The 27,243-nt window shown below is 40.8% G+C and overlaps 1 protein-coding gene across 5 annotated transcripts in view; it reads right to left on the reverse strand.

Moving 5' to 3' along the window:
• Positions 1–27,243, reverse strand: part of LOC124716908 (serine/arginine repetitive matrix protein 2-like) — a 182,455-nt gene that overhangs the window by 103,209 nt on the left and 52,003 nt on the right. For all 5 annotated transcript variants that reach the window (XM_047243473.1, XM_047243474.1, XM_047243470.1 and 2 more), the window contains one exon: positions 6,391–7,650. In XM_047243473.1, the coding sequence (XP_047099429.1) occupies positions 6,391–7,616 (1,226 nt within the window). In that variant the 5' untranslated portion in view covers positions 7,617–7,650. The remainder of the gene's footprint in view (positions 1–6,390; positions 7,651–27,243) is intronic.

Here is a 27,243-nt window from a genome sequence, read left to right on the forward strand (position 1 = left end):
GGTGCAAATTCAACAGCCTGCCAGAGACTGTGTCGCCAAACATGTTCTCCGTTTAGTTTCGTAAAACCGAGCAGGTGAGCAACACAAAAATTGAACAAGGGACGATAATAAGTGCTTAACCTCACCCAAAAGCTGAGCAATCTCGTGTGCTATCATATACACAATGAGAACAACTGTGTCTGGCAGGCCACTTGAACTTATGCGCAATGGCCTGCTTGGCTAACTTCAATGTTAATTAACTCAGAAATGGTGAAATGTATCTAACTTTTTCTTAACAATTATTTCTCAGCACAACCTACTCTGCAACACCCTTATCAGCTTTCCAGAGCATTTCAGACCACCCTGTATGGAATCACTTTCTATAAAATTTTCAATCAATCAGAACGTATTATTGTGACAAGGGTTAATATAATGACAACAACATTCAATTATTGACAAAATTATTTAATTGGATAGATAAAAAATCTACTCACCAAGCAGCGACAGAACACACACATAAAAGGCGGTTGTAATTGGCGAGCTTTTGGAGCCAGTGGCTCCTTCAGGCAGAAGGGTTGAAGAGGAAGGAAGAGGGTGGATTTTGGGAAAGTCACTCAGAACCACCAGGGGAGACTTACCATACTGTATGAGAAGGAAAGACTGATTGTTGGGGACTGCGTCGGATGAGATTTGAAAACTTGAGAGCTTAAAGGTGGAAGACAGGGAAATATGCAGATAGAGATTACTGCTTAAACATCATGCACAAGTCAATAAGAGTAAAAAGCTAAGTGCATTGTATGTAACAGAAGTGTGAGGGGGATGGTGCAAAATAGATGGGAAAGACAATGCAAGATGTATAAAACTGAAATGGGGTGAAGCAAAGAGTAGTTACAGTGAAGAAATGTTGAGACAGAAGAAATTAACATAAATTAAGGCCAGGTGAGTGGCAAGAACTGAGATCATGATGATGATAATGTTTGGTTTTTGAGGCGCTCAACTGCGCGGCTATCAGCCCCCGTACAAATTCCCAACCTTTGCTCAGTCAATGTCGCCATGTTCACAAAATGATGAGGACAACACAAACACTCAGTCATCCGAGACAGGTGAAAATCCCTGACCCCACTGGGAATCGAACCTGGTGCTCGGGAAGTGAGGACGCGACTGCGAGACCACGAGCTGCAGACAACTGAGATCATGAAACTTCCTGGCAGATTAAAACTGTATGCCAGACCAAGACTCGAACTCGGGACCTTTGCTTCTCGCGAGCAGGTGCTCTACCAACTGAGCTACCCAAGCACAACTCACGCCCCGTCCTCACAGCTTTACTTCCGCCAGTACTTCGCCTCCTACCTTCCAAACTTTATAGAAGCTCTCCTGCTAACCTTGCAGAACTAGCACTCCTGAAAGAAAGGATATTGCGGAGACATGGCTTAGCCACAGCCTGCAGAGTGAAATATCTCATTCTGAAACCGAGATCATGTTGTAGTACTAGTTCCCACCAGCGGAGGTCTGAGAAACTGGTGTCTGGCGCAAGAATCCAGATGGCGTATGTGGTGAAAGAGACGCCGAGGTCACGAATATCATGTTGTAGAGCATGCTCTGTGGGTTGCCAGTATGCACCCTCTGCCTACCCCCATTCATCTTAATTGATAATTTGGTGGTAGTCACGCTGATGTAGAAGGCCGAACAGTGTTTACACAACAGCTGGCATATGACTTTGTTAAGCAGGTGACTCACCATTTGATAGTATATGTTTTGCCAGTTACAGTGTTGTTATAAGTGGTGATAGGAGGGTGCATAGGGCAACTCTTCCAGTGGGGACGGTCACAAGGGTAGGAGCCATAGGGTAGGGAGATGGGTGCAGAAGGAGTGTAAGATCTGACAAGAATACTGTGGAAATTGGGAGGGCAACAAAAAGCTATTTTAGGTGTGGTGGGCAAAATTTCAGACAGAATGGATCTCATTTCAGGTCATGATTTTAAGTGTTATGTTACATGTGTTCCCACAAAAGATTTTAAAAATTAATCATAAGCGTCCCATTCCTGTAGCAAGTGAATAACCAGGTTGCTCCCAAGCTCCATCATCCAAAGGCAATCAAGAATAAATTATTTTTAATTCTGACTTAATCAAATCGAATACGCGAATACATGGAGGTTCTTATGAAACTACAGATATTAAAATGAAACACACATGTTAAAGCCTCTAAACAATAACACAAAGTGTATGTGTTTTCATGTAACAGCACTACTGGTGTCATTTCTTTCAGTTGCCAATGGATACACAACAACTTGCAAAGGGATCCAGTAACAATGACAGTTTCTCTTTATAAGAACAGATGGAGGCTTCAATATGCTGTGAACAAGCTCATTCACAGATGAAGCAGAAGCAAAATTTTGTAAAAGACAATACCAGAGTTCTTCTTAAAAGACCTATTCCAGCCTTCTCATTAATTGATTTAGGGAATTAATGTAGCACACAACTTCTTGCCACGTCAGATGTGTCCAAATGTAACACCAGTACTCTTACCTGGATCACACTCAATCACTTTGCGACTTAGCCTATGAAGGTAAAAAATCTACAGTTTTGGCTTTTGCCTTGGTTTAAGATGTGTATTTTTATACTGAGCCACTGGACCAAGTTTACTTCACTTTGTCCATCATGAGATTAACCATAACAATGGTGTTATCATTTCTGTTTTAACCCCGACATGGTCACACTATCTCATTACCTCTCAATTCCAACTTGTGGAGATACTTGTATATAATACACAAGGTTTTTATACAGGCTTCCTATGTTCATTTTTGTCGGTCCCGACTTAAGTCCTATTCTCTCACTACGATGCTTTCTCATTGTTAATGATTTCGTGTTATAACATTTCCACCATTTTAAGTTTTGTTTGGCATTATCACGTCCTTTAAAAGTCATTTCCATACAGATTTCTCCAAAAAGTGCATCATATTCCTGCTCAAGGTCAGCCTTGGAGAAAAACAGAACACAGAGACTATAAGCAAAGTTATTTATCACGTAACCTAGCTTAGCACGGTATGCAAGTTTTTCACCGTCGGCGTATCTGGGTCACAGCCACCTCTATTATAGGTCTGCAGTGTTTGGAAGGGTGGGAAAGTATGCTGAGTCACTGCCTTAATGATAATCGTGATCTGACAATAGTGATTCTAGAAGTAACCTTCCTTCTGCTCATTGCTTTCATTTAATTTCATAGTCATTTATACAAATAAACAGCACATTTGAAGATGGCCAGCTCCATAATGGGCTTTCACAAACTGTTGTTACTTCCACGTGAAATCACTAATCCTTACTAGGTGAGCAGTCTTAAGTTTTACAAACTGATGTCAGATGTAAACATTCCTCCTCAGAATGCTTGGTAACATGACTACAATTTTGCCATGTTTCTCAACCAGGATATATCTGAACTGAGAGACCTGCATGTTGCCGACAAGCTGTAGATTATGTGCCTATTGTTCTCTGTTTAAGGTTTTAACCAAAATTTGTGATACAAGTTTTATTCACTGTAATTTCACAATGATTAAATAATAAGCCTCACATTAGAACACGAATACCTTTTTACTGTGGTTTCACGAAAGCCTTTTGCTTCTGTGTTTTACTTACACCATTAGAGATGATTGGAAAAAAAGAGGGAAAACCCATATGTGTGTTTTGTGCGTCAATGGACACTGGAACACAAAAATATTAAGTTTGGTATTTGCTTGATCAGTCGGGAGATATCCCTTGCACACTAATAAGTTTTGTTGCAAACCAACAGGCCAGAATCCCCATTACAAGTCTCTAATAACTACTTTGTATACAGTATGTATCAAAAGGCCAGGAACAAGTACACTTGTAAGTGTAAGATTGTCAGGTGCACTGTGTGATAGAACAATAAATTAGGAGATTAAAGGAATGGTGTTTACGTCAATACTGAGATCCACAATGCTGTATGGAGCAGATACATTACGACACATTGACCAAGTAAAACACATTGTAAGGCAATGGATGTGAATGAAAAGAGAATGTTAGGAAAAATTTATGGCACCTCCAGAGCTGATACGATCAGAAAGTAAAGAATAAGTGGTAGCATTAAAGTGACAGAGATATCAAAGAAACATCAAGAGAGAAGTCTGCAATGGTATGGACATGTCACAAGAAAGGATGACACCTATGCTGGCACGAGAGTGGCAGAAATGGCAGTGGAAATGACATGGGAAGAGGAAGGCCACAAAGAAGGTGGACAGTGTATCCGAGAAACAGAGGGGAAAAAACAAAAAAAAGATGAGGCTTAGGAAAATGGAGACTTGCCAAGAGAGTCAACCCCCATCTGAGTGAGAAAAGACAAAGGAAAAAAAGGAACACACTGTTTTGCCTGAATCTCATTTTTAGAACACACACTGGGGCTGGAGCAACATAAACCATTGATCTGTTGTTAGAGTATGGACGACACACCATTTTCCAATAGTGAACTGAAAGCAAGTGGTGCCAAATACAGTTTGTTTTCAGTGCAACTTTGTAAATAAGTTGTCATTTTGAAGAGAGTGATGTGTTAAATAATGCAGTAGGCTTTCTAATGACACATTACACATTTTGAAAATACAATAAGGCAATAGTTTTGGTAAAAATTTGTATTGTGAATTATATGAGTTTTCGGTTATCATAGTAGTCCCAAGTCAACCATTAACCTGGATCACAGGGATCTTGTTGAATGATGTTGGAAAGTCATTGAGGCACCTCATTCTCTGATAGTTTACCATACATTTACAGAAGATGGGACATACCTCTGCCATGCAGCACCCCATGGTGGTTTGCAGAGTATAAATGTGGATGTGGATGTAGATGTAGAAGACTAAGTGAAGAAATCCTGCTATCTAGAAAGCAAAACAGCACATTAAGGATGACAAATGAGGGTATAAAAGGCAGACTAGCACAGGCAAAGAAGGCATTCCTGCCCACAAGAAGTCTATTATGTAGCACCAACAAACATCAGCTTTAATTTGAAGAAGAAATTTCTGAGACTGTACATCTTGAGCATAGCATTGTATGGAAGTGACTCATTGACTGATGGGAAAATTAGAAAAGAAGAGAATAGAAGTGTTTCAGATGGGGTGATACAGCAAGATGTTGAGAATTATATGGACTGACAAGAAAAGAAATGAGGTGGTTCTCCACAGAATCAGTGAGGAAAAAGCATGTGGAGGTACTGACAACATCAGGTGACACTTCCATGGTACAAGAGGGAGCTGTAGAGGATAAACTGAAGACAAGGGGTACGGTGTTTCTCCGAGTTCCTAGATGACAGAACTCAGCATCTCATTCTCAATGGAGAGAAGTCTTCCGAAGTAAGATTGATTTCAGGTGTGCCGCAGGGGAGTGTCTTAGGACTGTTGCTATCCACAACATACACATATGTCCTTGTCGATAAGATCGGAAGTTCACTGAGGCTTTTTGCGGATGATGCTGTGGTATATCGAGAGGTTGTAACAATGGAAAATTGTACTGAAATGCAGGAGGATCTGCAGCGAATTGACGCATGGTGCAGGGAATGGCAATTGAATCTCAATGTAGACAAGTGTAATGTGCTGCGAATACATAAAAAGAAAGATCCCTTATCATTTACCTACAGCAACTGGAAGCAGTTAATTCCATAAATTATATGGGAGTACGCATTAGGAGTGATTTAAAATGGAATGATCATATAAAGTTGATCGTCGGTAAAGCAGATGCCAGACTGAGATTCATTGGAAGAATCCTAAGGAAATGCAATACGAAAACGAAGGAAGTAGGTTACAGTACACTTGTTTGCCCACTGCTTGAATATTGCTCACCAGTGTGGGATCCGTACCAGATAGGGTTGATAGAAGAGATAGAGAAGATTCAACGGAGAGCAGTGCGCTTCGTTACTGATCATTTAGTAATCACGAAAGCGTTACGGAGATGATAGATAAACTCCAGTGGAAGACTCTGCAGGAGAGACGCTCAGTAGCTCGGTACGGGCTTTTGTCAAAGTTTCGAGAACATACATTCACCGAAGAGTCAAGCAGTATATTGCTCCCTCCTACGTATATCTCACGAAGAGACCATGAGGATAAAATCAGAGAGATTAGAGCCCACACAGAGGCATACCGACCATCCTTCTTTCCACGAACAATACGAGACTGGAATGGAAGGGAGAACCGATAGAGGTACTCAAGGTACCTTCTACCACACACCGTCAGTTGGCTTGTGGAGTACGGATGTAGATGTAGATGTAGAAATGAAAACAATGGAACAGGAGAGAAATTCTTGGTGGGCTGTATCAAATACCCGTCACAAGACTGAAGACCAAAAAATGTCTGAGCTTTTTATACAATTATACCCAAATTATAAAAATATTTAGCGTATTGAAAAAACATTAACACAAACCTTTTGTAAGTGCTGACTTCCATATTTTTGTGCGATTTTGTTGCTGCCAACAAGCGCTGACTTAAACAAGAAGGTTTGAAGTCGTCGTCATCTTCTTCAATTTTGTCGTCGTCATCTTCTTCTTCACTGAGTGCCAAGGCTGTGGCGGGCTTAGAACTTTTTGACGACTGACCTATCTTGAAAGATATTGGACCCAGCTTAGGTGGTGGAGGAGGAGCGACTGGCAGATCGTCGTCGATGGAAGTCTGGACGACAGTCGAATACTGTGACACTGACGACCCCTTGGTTATGTTCGTGTTGTATGTTATTACCGATGTCGTGTAGCTTCCCGGAGCATTCCTCAAAACTTGTGTAACACAGACATTCTGACTGCTCGTTAATTTGTCTTCTGGCTGTTTTGTTCTGGCATATGGATCATTCTGGTATTTATGTGATCTGTCATCAGAGCCAGATGATCTCGCTACATTCCGTGACCGTTCTGAAGCTTTGTTGTATCTGGCAAGTTGTAATTTCTTTGCTCGTGTGCCAGGGAGATCTTCATCCAAATGCTCTAATTTTACTATGCGATTTTCCTCAGACTGTTTGCTACCCTTATACTTGTGATCACCAGCATAATCTTCTTTTGTATCCCGGCCTTTCAGTGCTATTTGTCTTTTCGGTGGTGTTTCTTCACAAGGGACTGTTAATAATGGTAGGCCCATTTTTGCCCGGCGCTCATTTAATTCCTCCAGTGTGCGCCTTATACCACTCACAGGTAGTTTTACTAATGGCCGGCCTTCTTTGGCCCTGCGTTCATTTATCTGCTGTAATTTGAGCAGTTCTTTTTCCGCCTCTTCAAGTCGTCTTTTCCTGGGGTCCTCCCTACTTGTCCTTTCCGTATACCACTTTTCCTTTGCTGTTGTAGATTCCCTATCCCTAAGGCGTTTGTCCCTTTCTCTCTCCCTCTCCCTCTCTTTTTCTCTTTCTCTTTCCTTCTCACTCTCCTTGCTGTGTTCTCTTCCCCTGTGTCTTCTTTCCTCTTTTTCTTCGTTCCTACCCAATCTGTCCACTTCCCTGCTAGCCCTCGAGGAGCTAGTCTGTCGATCCATACTGCCTCTCCTCTCCTCCTCCTCCTCCTCATCGTCGTCATACCACGTATCCACGACCTCTAGACCCTTCAATATGGACTCGTCAAAACCGTCTGATTCGTCATCCTCACCATTTCCTCTGAATGGGGTTTCAGCCATTGTTACAACTTTGTCACCACTTTATTAGAAGTACCTGAAAAAGAAATTGAGTACACGTTACTTTTGACAGTTAGTAAGAAAACAGAGTTTAATACCAGTTCATATATAAAACAAATTATGAACTATTATGAGTGCAGGAAGTTTCACCCTCTCTCAATGTTATGTTTTTAGAGCAAACTACGAAGAATAATGTCACAATGAGGATCTGATAAAAGAAAAAGACTAATGTACTGAATTGATCTCAAAGTTCGCCAAACATTAAACACCAGGCTTTACTCCCAATGACTGCACGTATTACTATACAATTCAGCAGCACTTTCAATTTTAGCTTTCATCCATCCATCGCATTTTGTAGATCCCATTACAAAACGTGGATCTTTAATGCTATGAAACAACCAAAAGTGCAAATTAATATAGAGACTGGGATCTCAGTACTGACCAAGTATGCTTAATTATGATTAAACTGTTATATTCTTCAACCAAAAGGGCACAGCTTGTATCACAATGACTGCATACATCACTAATTAATACTGTAACTACCACTACTTCAACACAACTACGGTAACAAATCTTCAACTGACAAGGGGACTTCACAGACTGGACATCTGACTTACTTTATATGTAAGCAATTTGAATGTTACTGCCTACAAATAATAATAATAATAAAAAGCTTGACAAAACTACCCTCAATCACCAGAAAATTTTGGAGTGCTATTAAGTGCAAAACATTTCCACCTTATTAATATAGTCGGCAGTAACACAGTGCGTAGCACTGTCGTCTTATAATCACAGAGTTGCTGGTTTGATTATCACCAATAGTATTCTTTTTTTTATTTAAATTTTAAACATTTTTATCAAACAGAAATTTTAGTTATGAAATACTGAGTCATAATTTTTTTAAATTTCATTTGATAATCACACGAAAGCAATTAAAATTTGGTACAAACATGCAAAATTTCTTATTTTTTAATGAAAAACGTATATCTAACAACAATTCTGTTTAATTTATACGAACAGAAAAGTATTTTACTCTCTATCTGATGTTTTGCACTGTTGTACCAAATTGCAGCTTACCGTCAACTCTGATTTTATTATGGTGTCAGTAAATAAGAATAAAAAGTTAATGTAATGATTCAAAATATGATAATTAACATTTCCATTTGATAATAGATTCTTTTCAATAAAAGCAATTTTAAAAATCTACTGGCAAGAATTGATTCAATGACTTTTCAATTACAAGACTAATATGCTTCAGACTGGGCTACTGCCATCTCTGTTAACAAGTTCAAATTATGATCTACAGGAAGAGCAATTCCCCTGACACCTTAGCAAATCAGGGAGTACTAGATTATTGCAAGGAGCTACACTGTCAAAATATTGTGCCAAGGAGACAACAACACAGCAACAAACTGCAAGAGAATTATTCATCCCCAACAATTACAATTTCCTTGAGACAAGTATGTATTGTTTATATAGGTATCGGTCTGTGCTGGTGGAAGTATCAGCAGTAATATTTACTTTGCAGATAAATGCTCATATTGATGTGGGCATCCACAGTTATATCTGTGGATATCAGCAATAACAATTATTTTATGGTAACAAGCTACAGGATAGTGTCAATATTACAATTATGATCTATCTGGATGACACATGATCAGTAATAATAATAAATATTACTGTTCTGGGTCACTATTACTACCCATTCAAGATGGAGTACCACATATCGACTGAAAGGTGCAGTGTCCCACAGACAATACACTTGTCGATATCTGCAAGCGTTAAACATGGTGCCCTGCCTTTCTTCCTGTTTTTCTACACAATTATTATTACACGTACATCTTATTTTTGTTGTAGCAGCAGTACCCGTATGTCTGAGTCACTACTGTTCCATATGAATTAAAAGCCGTCACTTACACAATTATCAAAAGCTCTACTGCTACGAAGCTTCTAATTCCAGCTTGTTCTTCACAAATAACAATTAACATAAGCTCTCTCGACATTTCTCTTAAATGCACTTACAAGTTCACATTCCAACACTTTTTTCATTTGTAAGTGAAGCACATTAACACAGTTTAATATTATGGTGAATTAACATCCAACTAATAAAAGAAATACATCACAAACATTTGATAGTATGTCACAAGTCACAACTTTTACCACAACTTCATTTTACTTACCAGCATTGCGAGAATTTTCCACAAAAAGATCCACAAAAACATTTTAGTAACAATGATAGAAAATAGTAACTTACAAAACATATGAGGAAAATGTCAGGACACGTTGTGTTAAAATAGATTAGACTGAGCCCTAGATTCTTACTAAATAGAATGTAAATTACGAGATCCAGATGAAAATTCATGCCATGCAGAAGTTTAGTGGCAAAATCTTAATAACTGCAAAATACTGATCAAAACTTGTGAATGCGGATGAAGCACTTTGGATGTGGTGTGGTTAGATTTCATGTACCCACATTGGCATGTAAGTAACAACTTATCTTACTGGAGGTGTTGGCCAGTAAATTGCCAAGTAAATAAAAAAAATAGAAAATGGTAGTTCAACTTTCAGACTTTTTCCTTCCTTTGAGCAGAGATACATGCAGCTGTAGTGTCCTGGCACCAGTCTGAAGTGTAGGGTTAGTTGGAGGCAGTGGCTCTACAAACAAAGTGGTAAGTGATGGGAAGGAAGAGGCAAGAGCAAAGAGAGAAATAAATGGGGGGAGGTGGGGAAGATGGGGGGGGGGGGGGGGGGGGGGGAAGGAGCTTGTTATCAGAGAAAGTTAGCTCCAGTTTAGCCAGGGACAGTGCCATATTATAAGGAGCAGTATAAAAGTGCAGGTGCAGTGGGCAATACAGAATGGAAGGACCTTATCAACTGGTCTTCTTGGATTTCCTTTATACTTTAAGGATTTGAAAGTCAGTGCCCAGACATCAATTCCCTAAAGCAGTATGATATAATTCTAAAACCCCTAAAAAAAAATCATGCTAGGAAAGCAGGTTTCCAATGCTGTTACCTACAAAACATTTTAAGCTTATCAGCATAGCAGCCGACAGCTGAGTGTATAGCATGGAAGTCTACTAATCATAATTTCATTGGTAGCACCTTTTTTAACTTTTATTTAAATTGCATATTTATTAAATGGCAAGTTAGCTAACAAACACCGAATCTTTTTTATAAAAATATCACCTTTGTTTTTTAATCACTAATCATAAGAAAATAAATGAAAATTAGATAGAAATGCAAAATAATTCATTGTGCAATTAAAAAGTCGTATGAACATCAATAATATTCCCGAATGAGATTTTCACTCTGCAGCGGACTGTGCGCTGATATGAAACTTCCTGGAAGATTAAAACTGTGTGCCAGACCGAGACTCGAACTCGGGACCTTTGCCTTTCGCAGGCAAGTGCTCTACCAACTGAGCTACCCAAGCACGACTCGCGCCCCATCCTCACAGCTTTACTTCTGCCAGTACCACGTCTCCTACCTTCCAAACTTAACAGAAGCTCTCCTGCAGTCAATATTTAGTATTTTTGTATAAATTTCAATTTAATGTATTCACTAGCATTTTTATGTGATTAGTACTTAAAAACAGGAAGATGTTATTTTTATTAAAAAATAATGTACCAATATTTGTTAACATATCATTTTGTTAATAAACATGCAATTAACATAGACATAAAAAATTAAGTTGTTACCAATGAGATTCGTACTGACGACTTTTCAAGTACTAGAATTGTACACTACACATTCAGCTACTGGCAACTATGATAGTTAAGTTCAAAATGCTTTCTGGGCGATTGCTCGAACTTGGGGCAAAAAAAGACAGAGAATTCCAGGTATAAGGAAGTGAGAAATTACGGGTGAGTGGGTCATGGTACTGAGCATCTCACAGTAATGACTTTCCTTTCCTCTTCGCTGTATTTTAACCGCAGTTTTTAAACATCAATAATTATATGGACTAATATTAAAATAAACCACACTTTGAAATATTAAGTATTTTAAAAATTGTGATTTATAAAGCTCAATCAAGTTAAGTTTGGACAAGAAGAGAATAGAAGCTATCGAAATGTGGTGCTACAGAATAATGCTGAAGATTAGATGGGTAGATCACATAACTAATGAGGAAGTATTGAATAGGATTGGGGAGAAGAGAAGTTTGTGGCACAACTTGACCAGAAGAAGGGATCGGTTGGTAGGACATGTTCTGAGGCATCAAGGGATCACCAATTTAGTATTGGAGGGCAGCATGGAGGGTAAAAATCGTAGAGGGAGACCAAGAGATGAATAAACTAAGCAGATTCATAAGGATGTAGGTTGCAGTAGGTACTGGGAGATGAAGAAGCTTGCACACGATAGAGTAGCATGGAGAGCTGCATCAAACCAGTCTCAGGACTGAAGACCACAACAACAACAACAACAACAACAACAACAATCAAGTTAAATTCCAGTGTTCAGTTTAAAAACACAGAATTCTCCGAGATTTCCCTTATTTTTCCAGATAAATTGTAATTCCCTGAGAATTCCAAGATGATCCAGAAGAATCACGACCCTGGCTTTGTGATCAACAGCTGTCAGAAATAATAATTTTCAAAAACGATTTTCCTGACTCCCTTAAGAATTGCGTCATAGTACTTTAGAAAACTGATGTCTGGGCACTGACCTTCAAATGCTATAAGCATGAAAAAAATTTAAGAGGGTCTATCTGTCACAGCTCCTTGTTACTTAGTTAACGGTTACATAGATCATTTACGAAAGTTTCATGGAGGCAATGTGGAATGAGTGGTTTACAGGCTATATATATTCAATTTGAAACTTCCTGGCAGATTAAAACCCTATGTCAGAATGGAACTTCAACCTGGAAACCTTGCATTTTACAGGCAACTACTCTGTATCTGCTACCCACAAAGGAATCAATTCCCTTCAGTGGCTTAATTCAGCCAGAACCTCATCTCCTACTTCCCAAACTTCACACAAGTTCTCCTGCATACCTTATGAGACTAACAATCCTGGAAGAAAAGATATTGTAGAGAAATGGCTTAGCCAAAGCCTAAAGGGAATTTTTCATAGCGGATCTTCGCTCTGCAGTGGAGTGTACACCAAGTTGAAACTGTGTGCCAGACCATGACTCCAGCACAGAACCTTTGCATATCCCAGGCAATGGCTTCACCAACTAAGTGGGTGAATCGTGCCCAAACAGCTCAGTAGGTAGAGCAATCACCTACAATAGTCAAAGATCCCAGATTCCAGTTCTGGTCCGGAACACAGTTTTAACCTGCCAAGAAGTTTTAACTCAGCACACACACTGCTGCAGAGTGAAAATTCATCCTGGTATATACAGTTAGTCTTGTGCACAGCTATGTACCGAATACTGAAAGGTTACTAACAAGGGAACCTCCCCATCGCACCCCCCTCAGATTTATTTATAAGTTGGCACAATGGATAGGCCTTGAAAAACTGAACACACATCGATCGAGAAAACAGGAAGAAGTTGTGTGGAACTATGAAAAAACTAAGCAAAATATACAAACTAAGTAGTCCATGTGCAAGATATGCAACATCTAGGAGTGCCGGAGTTCAGGAGCTCCGTGGTCCCATGGTTAGTGTGAGCTACTGCGGAATGAGAGGTCCCTGGTTCAAATATTTCAAATATTCCCTAGAGTGAAAATTTTACTTTCTTTATTTTTGCAAAGTTATGATCTGTCCGTTCGTTCATTGACGTCTCTGTTCAGTGTAATAAGTTTAGTGTCTGTGTTTTGTGGCCGCACCGCAAAACCGTGTGATTAGTAGCCGAAAGGACGTGCCTGTCCAATGGAAACCGAAAACATTTGATTGCAAGGTCATAGGTCAACCGATTCCTCCACAATAAAACACGTCTGATATATTCTATACGACACTGGTGACGGCATGTGCGTCACATGACAGGAATATGTTGTCGACCCACCTAACTTGTGCACTTGGTTAATGGGTAAAAAGATTCATCTACCTTGCCCAATTTAGGTTCTCTTGTGGATGTGATAATCACTCCCAAAAAAGTGTGAAAACATAAGAGCAACAGTTTCACAGTCGCACAGTTTTGACTGTGCTCTGTCAAAACATATGTTTTTAATGTTTTCAAATTTTTCCGTGTGTAGACCGTCAAATCCTGCATATGTCCAAGCAAATCTGAACATGTCCACCGTCAAATCCTGCATATGTCCAAGCAAATCTGAAATGTCCTGGAATTTTGGAGAGCGAAGTTGATTATATGTGAGTGCCTGAACTTTGATAATTGTCTGAAAATAAAAAATTAGAATTTTCTCCCGAGGGAAGGCTTGAACCAAGGACCTATCGGTCCGCAGCTGCACATGCTAACCACGGGACCACAGCGCTCATGGGTTAAAGGTTAACCTGGATGTTGCCTATCTTACACATGGACTACTCAGTTTGCATATTTTGTTTATTTTTTCATAGTTCCACACAACTTCTTCCTGTTTTCTTGATTTATCTGTGTTCAGTTTTTCAAGGCCTATCCACTGTACCAACTTATAACTAATTCTGAGGGGGGTGCAATGGGGAGGTTCCCTTGTAAGTAGCACACTAGACTAAAATTTAATAAAAAAAAAGATAGGTGGTTTGTCAAAAAGATGTAAACAGAGAACAAGGTGGTCACATTTTTTTTTCCCCTACCTACATGTTAAATTTCTGGGAAAGGCTAATTTTACATTTTTTCAATAAATAGCAGAAAATCATTGTTCTAGCTGTGAACTCCAGTCACGGTCAGGAGACCGAGAGCAAGATGGCAAATGTATGTTTGGGCCTTGAAATGTGGAAGCAGGTTATGGAACGGTTTTGGAAACTGAGAATGTCGCTATGATTCAGAGATAGTGGAGAGATGGCATGGGGCTGATCAACCAAATGAGGGTAACAATTACACCTTTACGATACCAATTCAAGGTATGTGTAACAGTGTGTGATAGGCAAAAATGCCAATTGGGGTGACATTGCACGTCTACCAGTCATGACTGCTCAAATGTGGTGTTTGATGTGTTTTAATGTTCCCCACAAAACTCTTCCAGGTATGGTCACACAGTGAGGTGCAAGTGCTAGTAGTGTGTGATGCAACTCTGAAATGAGGAAACAAGTTGCTTTCATTCATTTTGACACTAGTGCACTATGTGATGGCAACTTACACCAAAGGGTACAGCTCTGTAAACTATTTTTAGTGGTGGTTACATGTGAACTAGGATTTATGGGCACTATAGTTTGGATGGGAGTACAACTCAAATTTAATGGACCTGTCAATCAGCTACTGAGCTGAAGAAAAGCCCCGCATTATTGTTGAAAAAGCTACAAATTTGCCTGGAGTGAACAAATGGTGCAGTTTCTCTACTATAGGTCTCTGAGCTTTTCCATCTTGAAGTTGCCTGAACTTGAGGAAGTACCTGACATGTAAGCCGATTACATTTTCTATTGTATTCTTGCCATGTATGGCACTGACAGATTTTATTATTATACTTCAAATAAAATAACTCTGTGGCTGACATGTCTGTAGAGGGGAGTGCGGTTGTCAGCTCATACATAACATGCAGAAACAATCTATCTCGTGTCTTCACCTAGCCCACTCCCACCTCATCCACCCTGCATTGCCTGGGAAGGCTGCCGCTTGTGCTTCCTGAACATGCAACACAGTGAACACATGGAGCTAAAGGAACAGCTACAACTGGCTAATGCCCTACCTCCACCATGCCAACTCATTGCAGCATCAATTACAAAGTTATCTCAATTGAAGTGAAATGAGAAAGTACTCATCCACACTATCGCAGGTATGTGTGGGCACACACTGACCAAACTGTACCTGGTCAGCGACAGGACACTTGGGACCCACAGAGTTTCCTCAACGCTCTCCAGCCTCATACCACTCCATTTTGTTCTTATGGGACACAGTAAGGGGGAACGAGTGCTGTTACAACAGTACACGTTCCCTCTTACTGCGTCCCAGGTAAGCTGGATAGACTTTGGGATGAGAGTCAAGCAGGGAATTACCAATGGACACTATTGTGTGAGCTACAGAATCTGTGACAACTCATACACAGAAATGTATTGGTGCAGAAGGCCAATAATTTTAAAGTATCCTTTAACAATCATTTAGCACAATAAATTTAACAAGAAAGTACACTTGTAGTTACAAAAATAAATGCTGTAAGAATGTTCAAAATGTGTAGACACTTTTTGATGCACCTGGCATTAGTCTTTAAAAATGCTAAAAAATGGGAGACATTGTTTAGAGGACATTATTTCAGACAAGATTTAAAATTTGTTTTGCCACCTGTTGGACATTTTATGTTATTGGACAAAGGATCAAAGATTTTTGTGAGTAAATATTTAACACCTTTCTGAGCCAATGGCAGCTTTGGTAATGAGGACAGATGGTATTCCCACTCCCATGTTGTAGCTGTTGACAAGTCAAGTGGTGTAAGAGTCCTTACTCGATCATCTCCAATTTCGATGAAATTTTTACAGGATGTACATATAGACACTACATGAAGCACTGCCAAAATACAGTTTCATAAGTAGTATGGTGGGGCCACTAGCCACCTTTTCGTAAAAGCTCGTTTGTCGACATTGCGACTGAAATGAATAAATGATCAACTTTGTTTTACCATTGCTCAGGATCTAAGAGACCTGTCGTGCTGAAACTTTATGATCCTGTTCAACTTTTTGGGTACAAAGCTTAGTTATAGTACAAAAGATCAAAGTATGGTAAATTTATCATAGTGTGCTATCAAAATGGCTCATAAATCTTGTCGTTCCAAATTTTGGTTATACTTTATTGCCTTGTATCTACTGAAAGAATAATTTTCTGCTGCTGCTACTTTAGTTATCTGCAACCTGTCAGCGTGTCATAAAGCTCTGCAAGTGGCATCCAGATTGCTCAAATAATAACTGAGTTATCTGAGCTCACCTTGTCTGATTAGAATAAGTTGTTTTTATTTTGGAGACAGACCAGTTTAGTGTCAACAATGGAGTTTGGTAACATGCTTCAACAATCAGTCTGAAGCACACTGTTGTGTAGTGAAGAGTGTTCAGATGTTGTATGTGCCTTTTTAAATGATGTAAAGTGTGTTGTCATTACTGGATAAACATCTTTTTTTGGTAAGTAAAAATTATTTGAAGGTATGGGGTGACTCTTTCGAAATGTTTATCAGGTTATTTAATTATTTTCTGTCGTATTCTTAAGAAAGTTCCCATTTTCTATGATTCTTTCATATTTTTCAGTTGTAAATATATATCACTTCTACTTTATCTAATATGGAAATAAACAGCAATTGGAAGCATAAATTTAACTGTAGTGTAATGGATATCAAGGAGGTTTCAGTACCATGTGTCACTGGCCTTGCAGATAATTCTGCATGTCATCTGAAAACATACACACACCAACATGGCTTCATTCCAATCAAAGAATTTTCGGTAGAACAACAGGAGTTAATAAACCAAAGAAGTGAGATATGTCTTACTGAAAACCACAAATAAGCTTTCATCACAAAGCAATATTTGTGGACATATATGGCTTTCTACAGACATCTTGTTTTAATCCTTTTGGTGCAAAGAACCATTCTGTTAAAAAAAGGGTTTACAGATTGTCACTGTGGAAACAGCAAAACAATTCCAAGCCGTGACTAAGAGCAATGTGAAACCTGGTCAGAAGATCTGTCCAACTTGCAGAAAACAATTTTTAGCAAAGAAAGCAGAAAAATCACAGTCAACTTCAAACCAGTCAGAAGATGAAGCATATCCAGAAGTATCAATCGATTCAAGTCTAACTGCTTTTGGGGTCTCCCCTCTAAAATTTTAGAGAGTATCAAAAAGGGATGTGAAAGGTTACACAAAACGAAAAATAAGCGAAGCTCAAGAGGCAATTGTGAATAACATTGCTTCTGCTGGAGGATTCGCCCCAAAAGATCTTCAAACACCTAGTAGAAGCAAGACATGTCCTGATTGTGAAGATTATAAGTAGCTGATTAAAGAATTGAAAGAGAAGTTGCAATTGTCAAGCCAGCCTAAAAAATTGCAAATACTGACAATGCAAGAATTTGGTGTTTCAGAGAGGATGGTAAAAGCAGCAAGGAAGTTACAGGCAGAAAATGGCATATTAGCTCTGCCAAAGAACGAGTGTTGCAAGAAGATTCCAAATGCCATAAAAGAAAGAGTGGAAATATTTTTTTTTTTTTTTATTTTTTTTTTTTTCCCCCAGAATGAAGAATTTAGCCGAATTTGTCCAGGTAGAAAAGACTGTGTATCAATTAGAATAGAAGGAAAGAAAGTTTTGATGCAAAAATACCTTCTTCTGAATAATGCGAAAGAAATGTTTGCTGCATATCAACTTCAGCATGGGCCTGAAATTGGATTTGCCCAATTTTGCGAATTCAGGCGAAAATGGTGCATCACTGTGGGTGGTGCACGAACCCACTCAGTCTGTGTTTGCACTTTACACCAAAATGTGAAACTAATGCTTGCAAGCACTCTAATTAAGGAAGATTATAAGAGTCTCATTGCTAAAACTGTGTGTTATTTGGAATCCAAAGACTGCATGCTTCATCGCTGTGAAATCTGTCTGGGAAAAGAACTACTGGAACAGTTTTTAGAAAGTAGTTTTGAACACAGGGATCCAGATGATACCATTGAGTTCAAACAGTGGGTGTACACTGATAGAAATAGATTAGAAACCAAGCAGATGACCACTGAGGATTTTATTGAAGATCTGATTTCAGAGTTGACAATTTTTCCACTCATCATTATGTTGCAAAGCACCAGAGCACGCACCTAAAATGCATAAAAGAAAGCTGTAAGCCAACTGAACAGATCATATTAATGAACTTTGCTGAAAATTATTCCTTCATTGTCCAGGATGCAGCTCAAGGTTTTCACTGGAATAATAGCCAAGCAACTCTACACCCATTTGTTGTGTACTTCAGAAATAACTTTGACATCAGCAGCATCAGCTACTGTATAACAAGTGACAGCCTGAAACATTATGCAATCGCTGTACATGCTTTTATAGTGACATTAATAGAAGATCTAAAGTGTCTCCTTGGAAAAATCACGTACATTTACTACTTCAGTGATGGGTCAGCCGCGCAGTACAAAAACTTCAAAAATTTTTTGACATTCTGCCACCATCAAAATGACTTTGGAATCTCAGCTGAATGGAACTTTTTTGCTACAAGCCATGGAAAATCTCCATGTGATGGAATTGAAGGAACTGTAAAGCAACTAGCAGCAAGAGCAAGCCTTCAGAGACCAACTGAGGGCCAGATTTTGCACCAACTGATTTGTTTAAATACTGTACAAAGAATATCAGAGGAATCCAATTAATTTTTGTTTCAAAAGAAGAAATTGAAACATTAAAAACTGAGCAGGAAGCAAGGTTCAAAAATGACTGCACAGTATCAGGAACAAGAGATAATCACCATTTTGTGTCATTAAATGAAAAGCAAGTTTGTATTAGAAGAGTATCCAATGATACAATTTTTTTTGTGGCAAATGTTGACTAAAGTCAAGCAACAGTTTCATTCAGAAATACACTCCTGGAAATTGAAATATGAACACCGTGAATTCATTGCCCCAGGAAGGGGAAACTTTATTGACACATTCCTGGGGTCAGATACATCACATGATCACACTGACAGAACCACAGGCACATAGACACAGGCAACAGAGCATGCACAATGTCGGCACTAGTACAGTGTATATCCACCTTTCGCAGCAATGCAGCCTGCTATTCTCCCATGGAGACGATCGTAGAGATGCTGGATGTAGTCCTGTGGAACGGCTTGCCATGCCATTTCCACCTGGCGCCTCAGTTGGACCAGCGTTCGTGCTGGACGTTGCAGACCGCGTGAGACGACGCTTCATCCAGTCCCAAACATGCTCAATGGGGGACAGATCCAGAGATCTTGCTGGCCAGGGTAGTTGACTTACACCTTCTAGAGCACGTTGGGTGGCACGGGATACATGCGGACGTGCATTGTCCTGTTGGAACAGCAAGTTCCCTTGCCGGTCTAGGAATGGTAGAACGATGGGTTCGATGACGGTTTGGATGTACCGTGCACTATTCAGTGTCCCCTCGACGATCACCAGTGGTGTACGGCCAGTGTAGGAGATTGCTCCCCACACCATGATGCCGGGTGTTGGCCCTGTGTGCCTCGGTCGTATGCAGTCCTGATTGTGGCGCTCACCTGCACGGCGCCAAACACGCATACGACCATCATTGGCACCAAGGCAGAAGCGACTCTCATCGCTGAAGACGACACGTCTCCATTCGTCCCTCCATTCACGCCTGTCGCGACACCACTGGAGGCGGGCTGCACGATGTTGGGGCGTGAGCGGAAGACGGCCTAACGGTGTGCGGGACCGTAGCCCAGCTTCATGGAGACGGTTGCGAATGGTCCTCGCCGATACCCCAGGAGCAACAGTGTCCCTAATTTGCTGGGAAGTGGTGGTGCGGTCCCCTACGCCACTGCATAGGATCCTACGGTCTTGGCGTGCATCGGTGCGTCGCTGCGGTCCGGTCCCAGGTCGACGGGCACGTGCACCTTCCGCCGACCACTGGCGACAACATCGATGTACTGTGGAGACCTCACGCCCCACGTGTTGAGCAATTCGGCGGTACGTCCACCCGGCCTCCCGCATGCCCACTATACGCCCTCGCTCAAAGTCCGTCAACTGCACATACGGTTCACGTCCACGCTGTCGCGGCATGCTACCAGTGTTAAAGACTGCGATGGAGCTCCGTATGCCACGGCAAACTGGCTGACACTGACGGCAGCGGTGCACAAATGCTGCGCAGCTAGCGCCATTCGACGGCCAACACCGCGGTTCCTGGTGTGTCCGCTGTGCCGTGCGTGTGATCATTGCTTGTACAGCCCTCTCGCAGTGTCCGGAGCAAGTATGGTGGGTCTGACACACCGGTGTCAATGTGTTCTTTTTTCCATTTCCAGGAGTGTATTACAGCCTTACAACTGGGCCAATACAATGCCTGTATATATGATGGAAAATGGTGGATTGGTAATGTCTCTGAAGTTTCAGAAGAAGAAAATGATGTTTTAGTCAGTTTCATGCACCCCAATGGACCTGCACATTCATTCTATTGGCCAGCTAGGCAGGATGCTTGTTGGATTCCAAACCAACACATCATTTCTGTCAGTCCAGCTCCATCAGCAACAAGAATGGGCCAACATTATAGCTTGTTAGAATCAACTGTAATTGCTATTAGTAATAAATTTCAGCAAATGAATTAATAAGAACTGAAATATTTGGCTTGGGACAAGGTGAGCTCAGATAACTCAGTTATTATTTGAGCAATCTGGATGCAACTTGCAGAGCTTTATGACACACTGACAGGTTGCAGATAACTAAAGTATCAACTGCAGAAAGTTATTTTTTCGGTAGGTACAAGGCAATAAAGTATAACCAAAACTTGGAACGACAAGATTTATGAGCCACTTTGATAGCACACTATGATAAATTTACTACAGTTTGACCTTTTGTTTTACAGCTAAGATATTGTAGCCAAAAAGTTGAACAGGATCACAAAGTTTCAGCATGACAGGTCTCTTAGATCCTGAGTAATGGTAAATCAAAGTTGATTATCTATTCATTCAAGTCGCAATGTTGAGAAGTGTAATGTAATGAAAATGTAAGTTTATTTGTTCTTAAATGCAAAGTCTCCAAAATAAAAACAACTTTTTCTGATCAAACAAGATGAGCTCTTTTCAATGGCGCCGAGAAAAATCAAATTTGATTGATCCCTTTCGAAAGAGAGCCAAAATTGACTGATTAAATTTTTAGGACACTTTGAACTTTGATAACTCAGTTATTATTTCGGCAATCTGGGTGCCACTTGCAGAGCTTTATGACATGCTGGCAGGCTACACATAACTTGAGTATTAGCTTCCGAAAGTTTCTCTTTCAGTAGACCCATGGCAATAAATTATAACCAAAATTTGGTGCGACGAGATTTATGAGCCACTTTGATAGCACACTATGATGAATTTAGTATAGTTTGACCTTTTGTTTTACAGCTAAGATACTGTACCCAAAAAGCTGAACAGGATCATAAAGTTTCAGCACAACAGGTCTCTTAGATCCTGAACATTGGTAAAACAAAGTTGATCATTTATTCATTTCAGTCGCAATGTCAAAAAACATGCCTTTATGAAAAGGTGGCTAGTGGCCCCACCATACTACTTATGAGGCTGTAACTTGGCAGTGCTTCATGTAGTGTCTATATGTACATTCTGTAAAAAATTCATCAGAATTGGAGATGGTTGAGTGGGGAGCTTGTCTAAATTTGGGCCACTTGACATGGAATGTCCCTAATATTTTAAAATGGTGATGGATTATTTACAGTGAACTTCATTGGAGAATAAACATACCCTGATAAAATGGTTAAAATGCCCAACTCCTTCAAGAGCTATCTAGAAGATGATTTTGGGTGAGCACCACATATTACTCTTACTGAAAATTTTTGTGCAATCAGTATTTTCTAAGTGAGAATGACAAAAATAATTTTTTAAGACATTAATGAGAGGAAATAAGCAAAATATAAAAATCATTCAACAATCAAAGAGTGGAGGCAAGGTGCAACATATAGGGAACTGAAACTTCTGTAAGTGTTAGCTGGCTAACTCGTGAAGAGTGTTAGTCATTTGTTCGATCAATACTTATGTAATCATAATGTCTATGGTCTCAGTTGAGACAATGTGTCTGCTCAAAGAAAGTACTTTATAAGAACAGCAGTCTGATCTGATTTGCAGTTTCAGAAAGTGTACCACAATTAGAAATGTCCTCTTAGGTGAACGAACACTATCGCAGCAGTTGCACAACCCACACGAGTGGCTACAAAAGCATAACCACCTAATGCTGCTTCATGCATCTGGTAGCAGTATTGACTCTGATGTTGTAAGTCTGTACTGATTCATTTATCCAAGAACACTGATGACTTATGCGAGGGTTGGAACTTTATTCGAGCAGCGCGGTCTATAGCCCGACGAATTTGTAGTAGTTCTGAAGCAAATGCCATGAAGTGTTTCCTTCAGTTTAGAAATCGAGTTGAACTCCTGAGGGCGTAAGTCAGGGGAGTGCAGTAGATGGTGACTCTGTGACCAAAATGGTACTGAAACAGAGGATGACAGACTAAAGGCCGAAATACTAAATGTCTTTTTCCAAAGTTGTTTCACAGAGGAAGATTGCACTGTAGTTCCTTCTCTAGATTGTCGCACAGATGACAAAATGGTAGATATCGAAATAGACGACAGAGGGATAGAGAAACAATTAAAATCGCTCAAAAGAGGAAAGGCCTCTGGACCTGATGGGATACCAGTTCAATTTTACACAGAGTACGCGAAGGAACTTGCCCCCCTTCTTGCAGCGGTGTACCGTAGGTCTCTAGAAGAGCGTAGCGTACCAAAGGATTGGAAAAGGGCACAGGTCATCCCCGTTTTCAAGAAGGGACGTCGAGCAGATGTGCAGAACTATAGACCTATATCTCTAACGTCGATCAGTTGTAGAATTTTGGAACACGTATTGTGTTCGAGTATAATGACTTTTCTGGAGACTAGAAATCTACTCTGTAGGAATCAGCATCGGTTTCGAAAAAGACGGTCATGTGAAACCCAGCTCGCGCTATTCGTCCATGAGACTCAGAGGGCCATAGACACGGGTTCACAGGTAGATGCCGTGTTTCTTGACTTCCGCAAGGCGTTCGATACAGTTCCCCACAGTCGTTTAATGAACAAAGTAAGAGCATATGGACTATCAGAGCAATTGTGTGATTGGATTGAGGAGTTCCTAGATAACAGGACGCAGCAAGTCATTCTCAATGGAGAGAAGTCTTCCGAAGTGATTTCAGGTGTGCCGCAGGGGAGTGTCATAGGACCGTTGCTATTCACAATATACATAAATGACCTTGTGGATGACATCGGAAGTTCACTGAGGCTTTTTGCAGATGATGCTGTGGTGTACCGAGAGGTTGTAACAATGGAAAATTGTTCTGAAATGCAGGAGGATCTGCAGCGAATTGACGCATGGTGCAGGGAATGGCAATTGAATCTCAATGTAGACAAGTGTAATGTGCTGCGAATACACAGAAAGATAGATCCTTTATCATTTAGCTACAAAATAGCAGGCCAGCAACTGGAAGCAGTTAATACCATAAATTATCTGGGAGTACGCATTAGGAGTGATTTAAAATGGAATGATCATATAATGTTGATCGTCGGTAAAGCAGATGCCAGACTGAGACTCATTGGAAGAATCCTAAGGAAATGCAATCCGAAAACAAAGGAAGTAGGTTACAGTACGCTTGTTCGCCCACTGCTTGAATACTGCTCAGCAGTGTGGGATCCGTACCAGATACGGTTGATAGAAGATATAGAGAAGATCCAACGGAGAGCAGCGCGCTTCGTTACAGGATCATTTAGTAATCGCGAAAGCGTTACGGAGATGATAGATAAACTCCAGTGGAAGACTCTGCAGGAGAGACGCTCAGTAGCTCGGTACGGGCTTTTGTCAAAATTTCGAGAACATACATTCACCGAAGAGTCAAGCAGTATATTGCTCCCTCCTACGTATATCTCGCGAAGAGACCATGAGGATAAAATCAGAGAGATTAGAGCCCACACAGAGGCATACCGACAATCCTTCTTTCCACGAACAATACGAGACTGGAATAGAAGGGAGAACCGATAGAGGTACTCAAGGTACCCTCCGCCACACACCGTCAGGTGGCTTGCGGAGTATGGATGTAGATGTAGATGTAGATGTATAGCACTTACAAGGGAACCTCCCCATCGCACCCCCCTCAGATTTAGTTACAAGTTGGCACAGTGGATAGGTCTTGAAAAACTGAACACAGATCAACTGAGAAAACAGGAAGAAGACGTATGGAACTATGAAAAAAATAAGCAAACATACAAACTGAGTATTCCATGCGGAACATAGGCAACATCAAGGACACTGTGAACTCAGGAGCGCCGTGGTCCCGTGGTTAGCGTGAGCAGCTGCGAAACGCAAGGTCCTTGGTTCAAGCCTCCCTCGAGTGAGAAGTTTTAATTTTTTATTTTCAGACAATTATCAAAGTTCAGGCACTCAAATAGAATCAACGTCACTCTCCAAAATTCCAGGACATGTTCAGATTTGCTTGGACACATGCAGGATTTGACGGTCTCCACACAGAAAAATTTGAAAACGTTAAAAACATATGTTTTGACAGAGCACAGGGAAAACTGTGCGACTGTGAAACTGTTGCATTCATTTGTTGCAGTTTATGTGACAAACTCTTATGTTTTCATCACTTTTTGGGAGTGATTATCACATCCACAAGAAAACCTAAATCGGGCAAGGTAGAAGAATCTTTTTACCCATTCGTCAAGTGTACAAGTTAGATAGGTCGACAACATATTCCTGTCAGGTGACGCACATGCCGTCACTAGTGTCGTATAGAATATATCAGACTTGTTCTGTGAAGGAATCGGTTGACCTATGACCTTGCGAGCAAATGTTTTCGGTGCTCATTGGAGAGGCACGTCCTTTCATCTACTAATCGCACGGTTTTGCGGTGCGGTCGCAAAAAACAGACACTAAACTTATTACAGTGAACAGAGACGACAATGAACGAACGGACGGATCACAACTTTGCGAAAATAAAGAAAGTAAAATTTTCACTCGAGAGAAGACTTGAACCAAGGACCTCTCATTCCGGCGCTGCTCACGCTAACCATGGCACTCCCGAGCTCATAATGTCCTTAATGTTGCATATCTTGCACATGGACTACTCAGTTCGTATATTTTGCATATTTTTTTCATAGTTCCACACAACTTCTTCCTGTTTTCTTGATTGATCTGTGTCCAGTTTTTCAAGGCCTATCCACTGTGCCAGCTTGTAACTAAATCTGAGGGGGGTGCGATGGGAAGGTTCCCTTGTTAGCAACCCCATCAGTCAAACAAATCAGTAACACCTTGCACTGTACGTGCTTGAGCATTGTCTGGCAAAATGATGGTCAGGTCCTGCAGAAAGTGTCATCACTTCTGTCTCTAAGCTGGTTGTAGGCTGTGTTCCAAAAATGAACAGCATAGAGGCAGGACCTGACCATCATTTTGCAGGACAGTGCTCAAGCATGTACAGTGCAAGCTGTTACTGATTTGTTTGACTGATGGGGCTGCTAACTGCTATACCACCTACTGCACTCCCCTGACTTAAGCCCTCGTGAGTTCAACTCAATTTCTAAACAGATGGAAACACTTCACAGTATTTGCTTCAGAACTGCTACAAATTCATCACGCAATAGACATCACCCCTCTGTCACAACACAACTGACACTGCTAAGAGTATACACCAACTTCCACATCGCTGGCAATGGGTTATACACAATGCTAGTGACTACTTTAAAGGTCAGTAAAACTTTGAAACACGCATCTATTTTGTACAAGCTGTAAATAAATAGTTGCCACTATTAAAGTTCCAACCCCCGTAGTTAAATAAATTGCTGAAAAATGTCAAGTGGAGCGGCAGTCATCGAGCTGAGAGGACACGCAGCAGAGCAACAGCAGCACTAGTGTGATAAACTGTAAATGAATTTAGTCTTTGTTTTTTGTTCATGTGCTTCTGCAAAGAAGTAAAACGTATGTGCGTATTTTACTGTGTAGACTAGTGGTTAGAAAATTAATCTTAGTTTTTATTTTTGCTTAAGTCTTGAGAATATTCTTGAGTAGGGCGGCTACCTAGTGTAAATTTTCTGTGTGGAGAAATTTATTTCTGTTTAATAGCTTGCGGTCTCAGAGTTCAGTGAGAAATCTGCAAACCAACTTTTCGTGTTACTTTCTCTGCCCTTGGTATATTTTCAGACTCAGTAGCACCATTTGAGACCTTATACCTATTTTATACACAGTACGATATGACTGGGGACTGTGCTTGTTGTGAGTGGACACAAAGAGTTGGCTGCTGTCTGTAAATTGCTGTAAGCTGCATTGCCTACCGTCGACAAGCGCCTAGCTAATGCTCGAAGTTGCGGTGACGTCAGGGTGCCAGTGACGAGAACTGTGCCACCTTTGGTGTCACTGGAATCCCCTTGTGGCCCGAATGTCACTGCAGCTTCTGATAGGCAACATCTGACCGGTCGCTCCTCACTCCGGAGTGGGTGGCAGACAGTGGTGGGTTCGCGTGTCACTGGGCAGAAGGTGAAAGAGGGAGCAGGCTGTGCAGCTGGCTCCCTACGTCTTAGCAACAGGTATGAGGTGCTTCCCAGTGTCGATGATAACTCTGAGCCAGCATGGGATACCTCTCCTGTTTGGCCAGCACGCGGTGGTCTCGCGGTTCTAGGCGCGCAGTCCGGAACCGAGCGACTGCTACGGTCGCAGGTTCGAATCCTGCCTCGGGCATGGATGTGTGTGATGTCCTTAGGTTAGTTAGGTTTAAGTAGTTCTAAGTTCCAGGGGACTGATGACCACAGCTGTTAAGTCCCATAGTGCTCAGAGCCATTTGAACCATTTTTTTTGGCCAGCAGTTAATTTTCCTGCCCAGTCCAGACAAGAACAGAGGGTGGGTATGCTAGTCATTGGGAGCTCCAATGTTGGGCGGGTGACGGAGCCC

Source organism: Schistocerca piceifrons, chromosome 9 (assembly GCF_021461385.2).
Source record: "Schistocerca piceifrons isolate TAMUIC-IGC-003096 chromosome 9, iqSchPice1.1, whole genome shotgun sequence".
Classification (NCBI taxonomy): Eukaryota; Metazoa; Arthropoda; class Insecta; order Orthoptera; family Acrididae; genus Schistocerca; species Schistocerca piceifrons.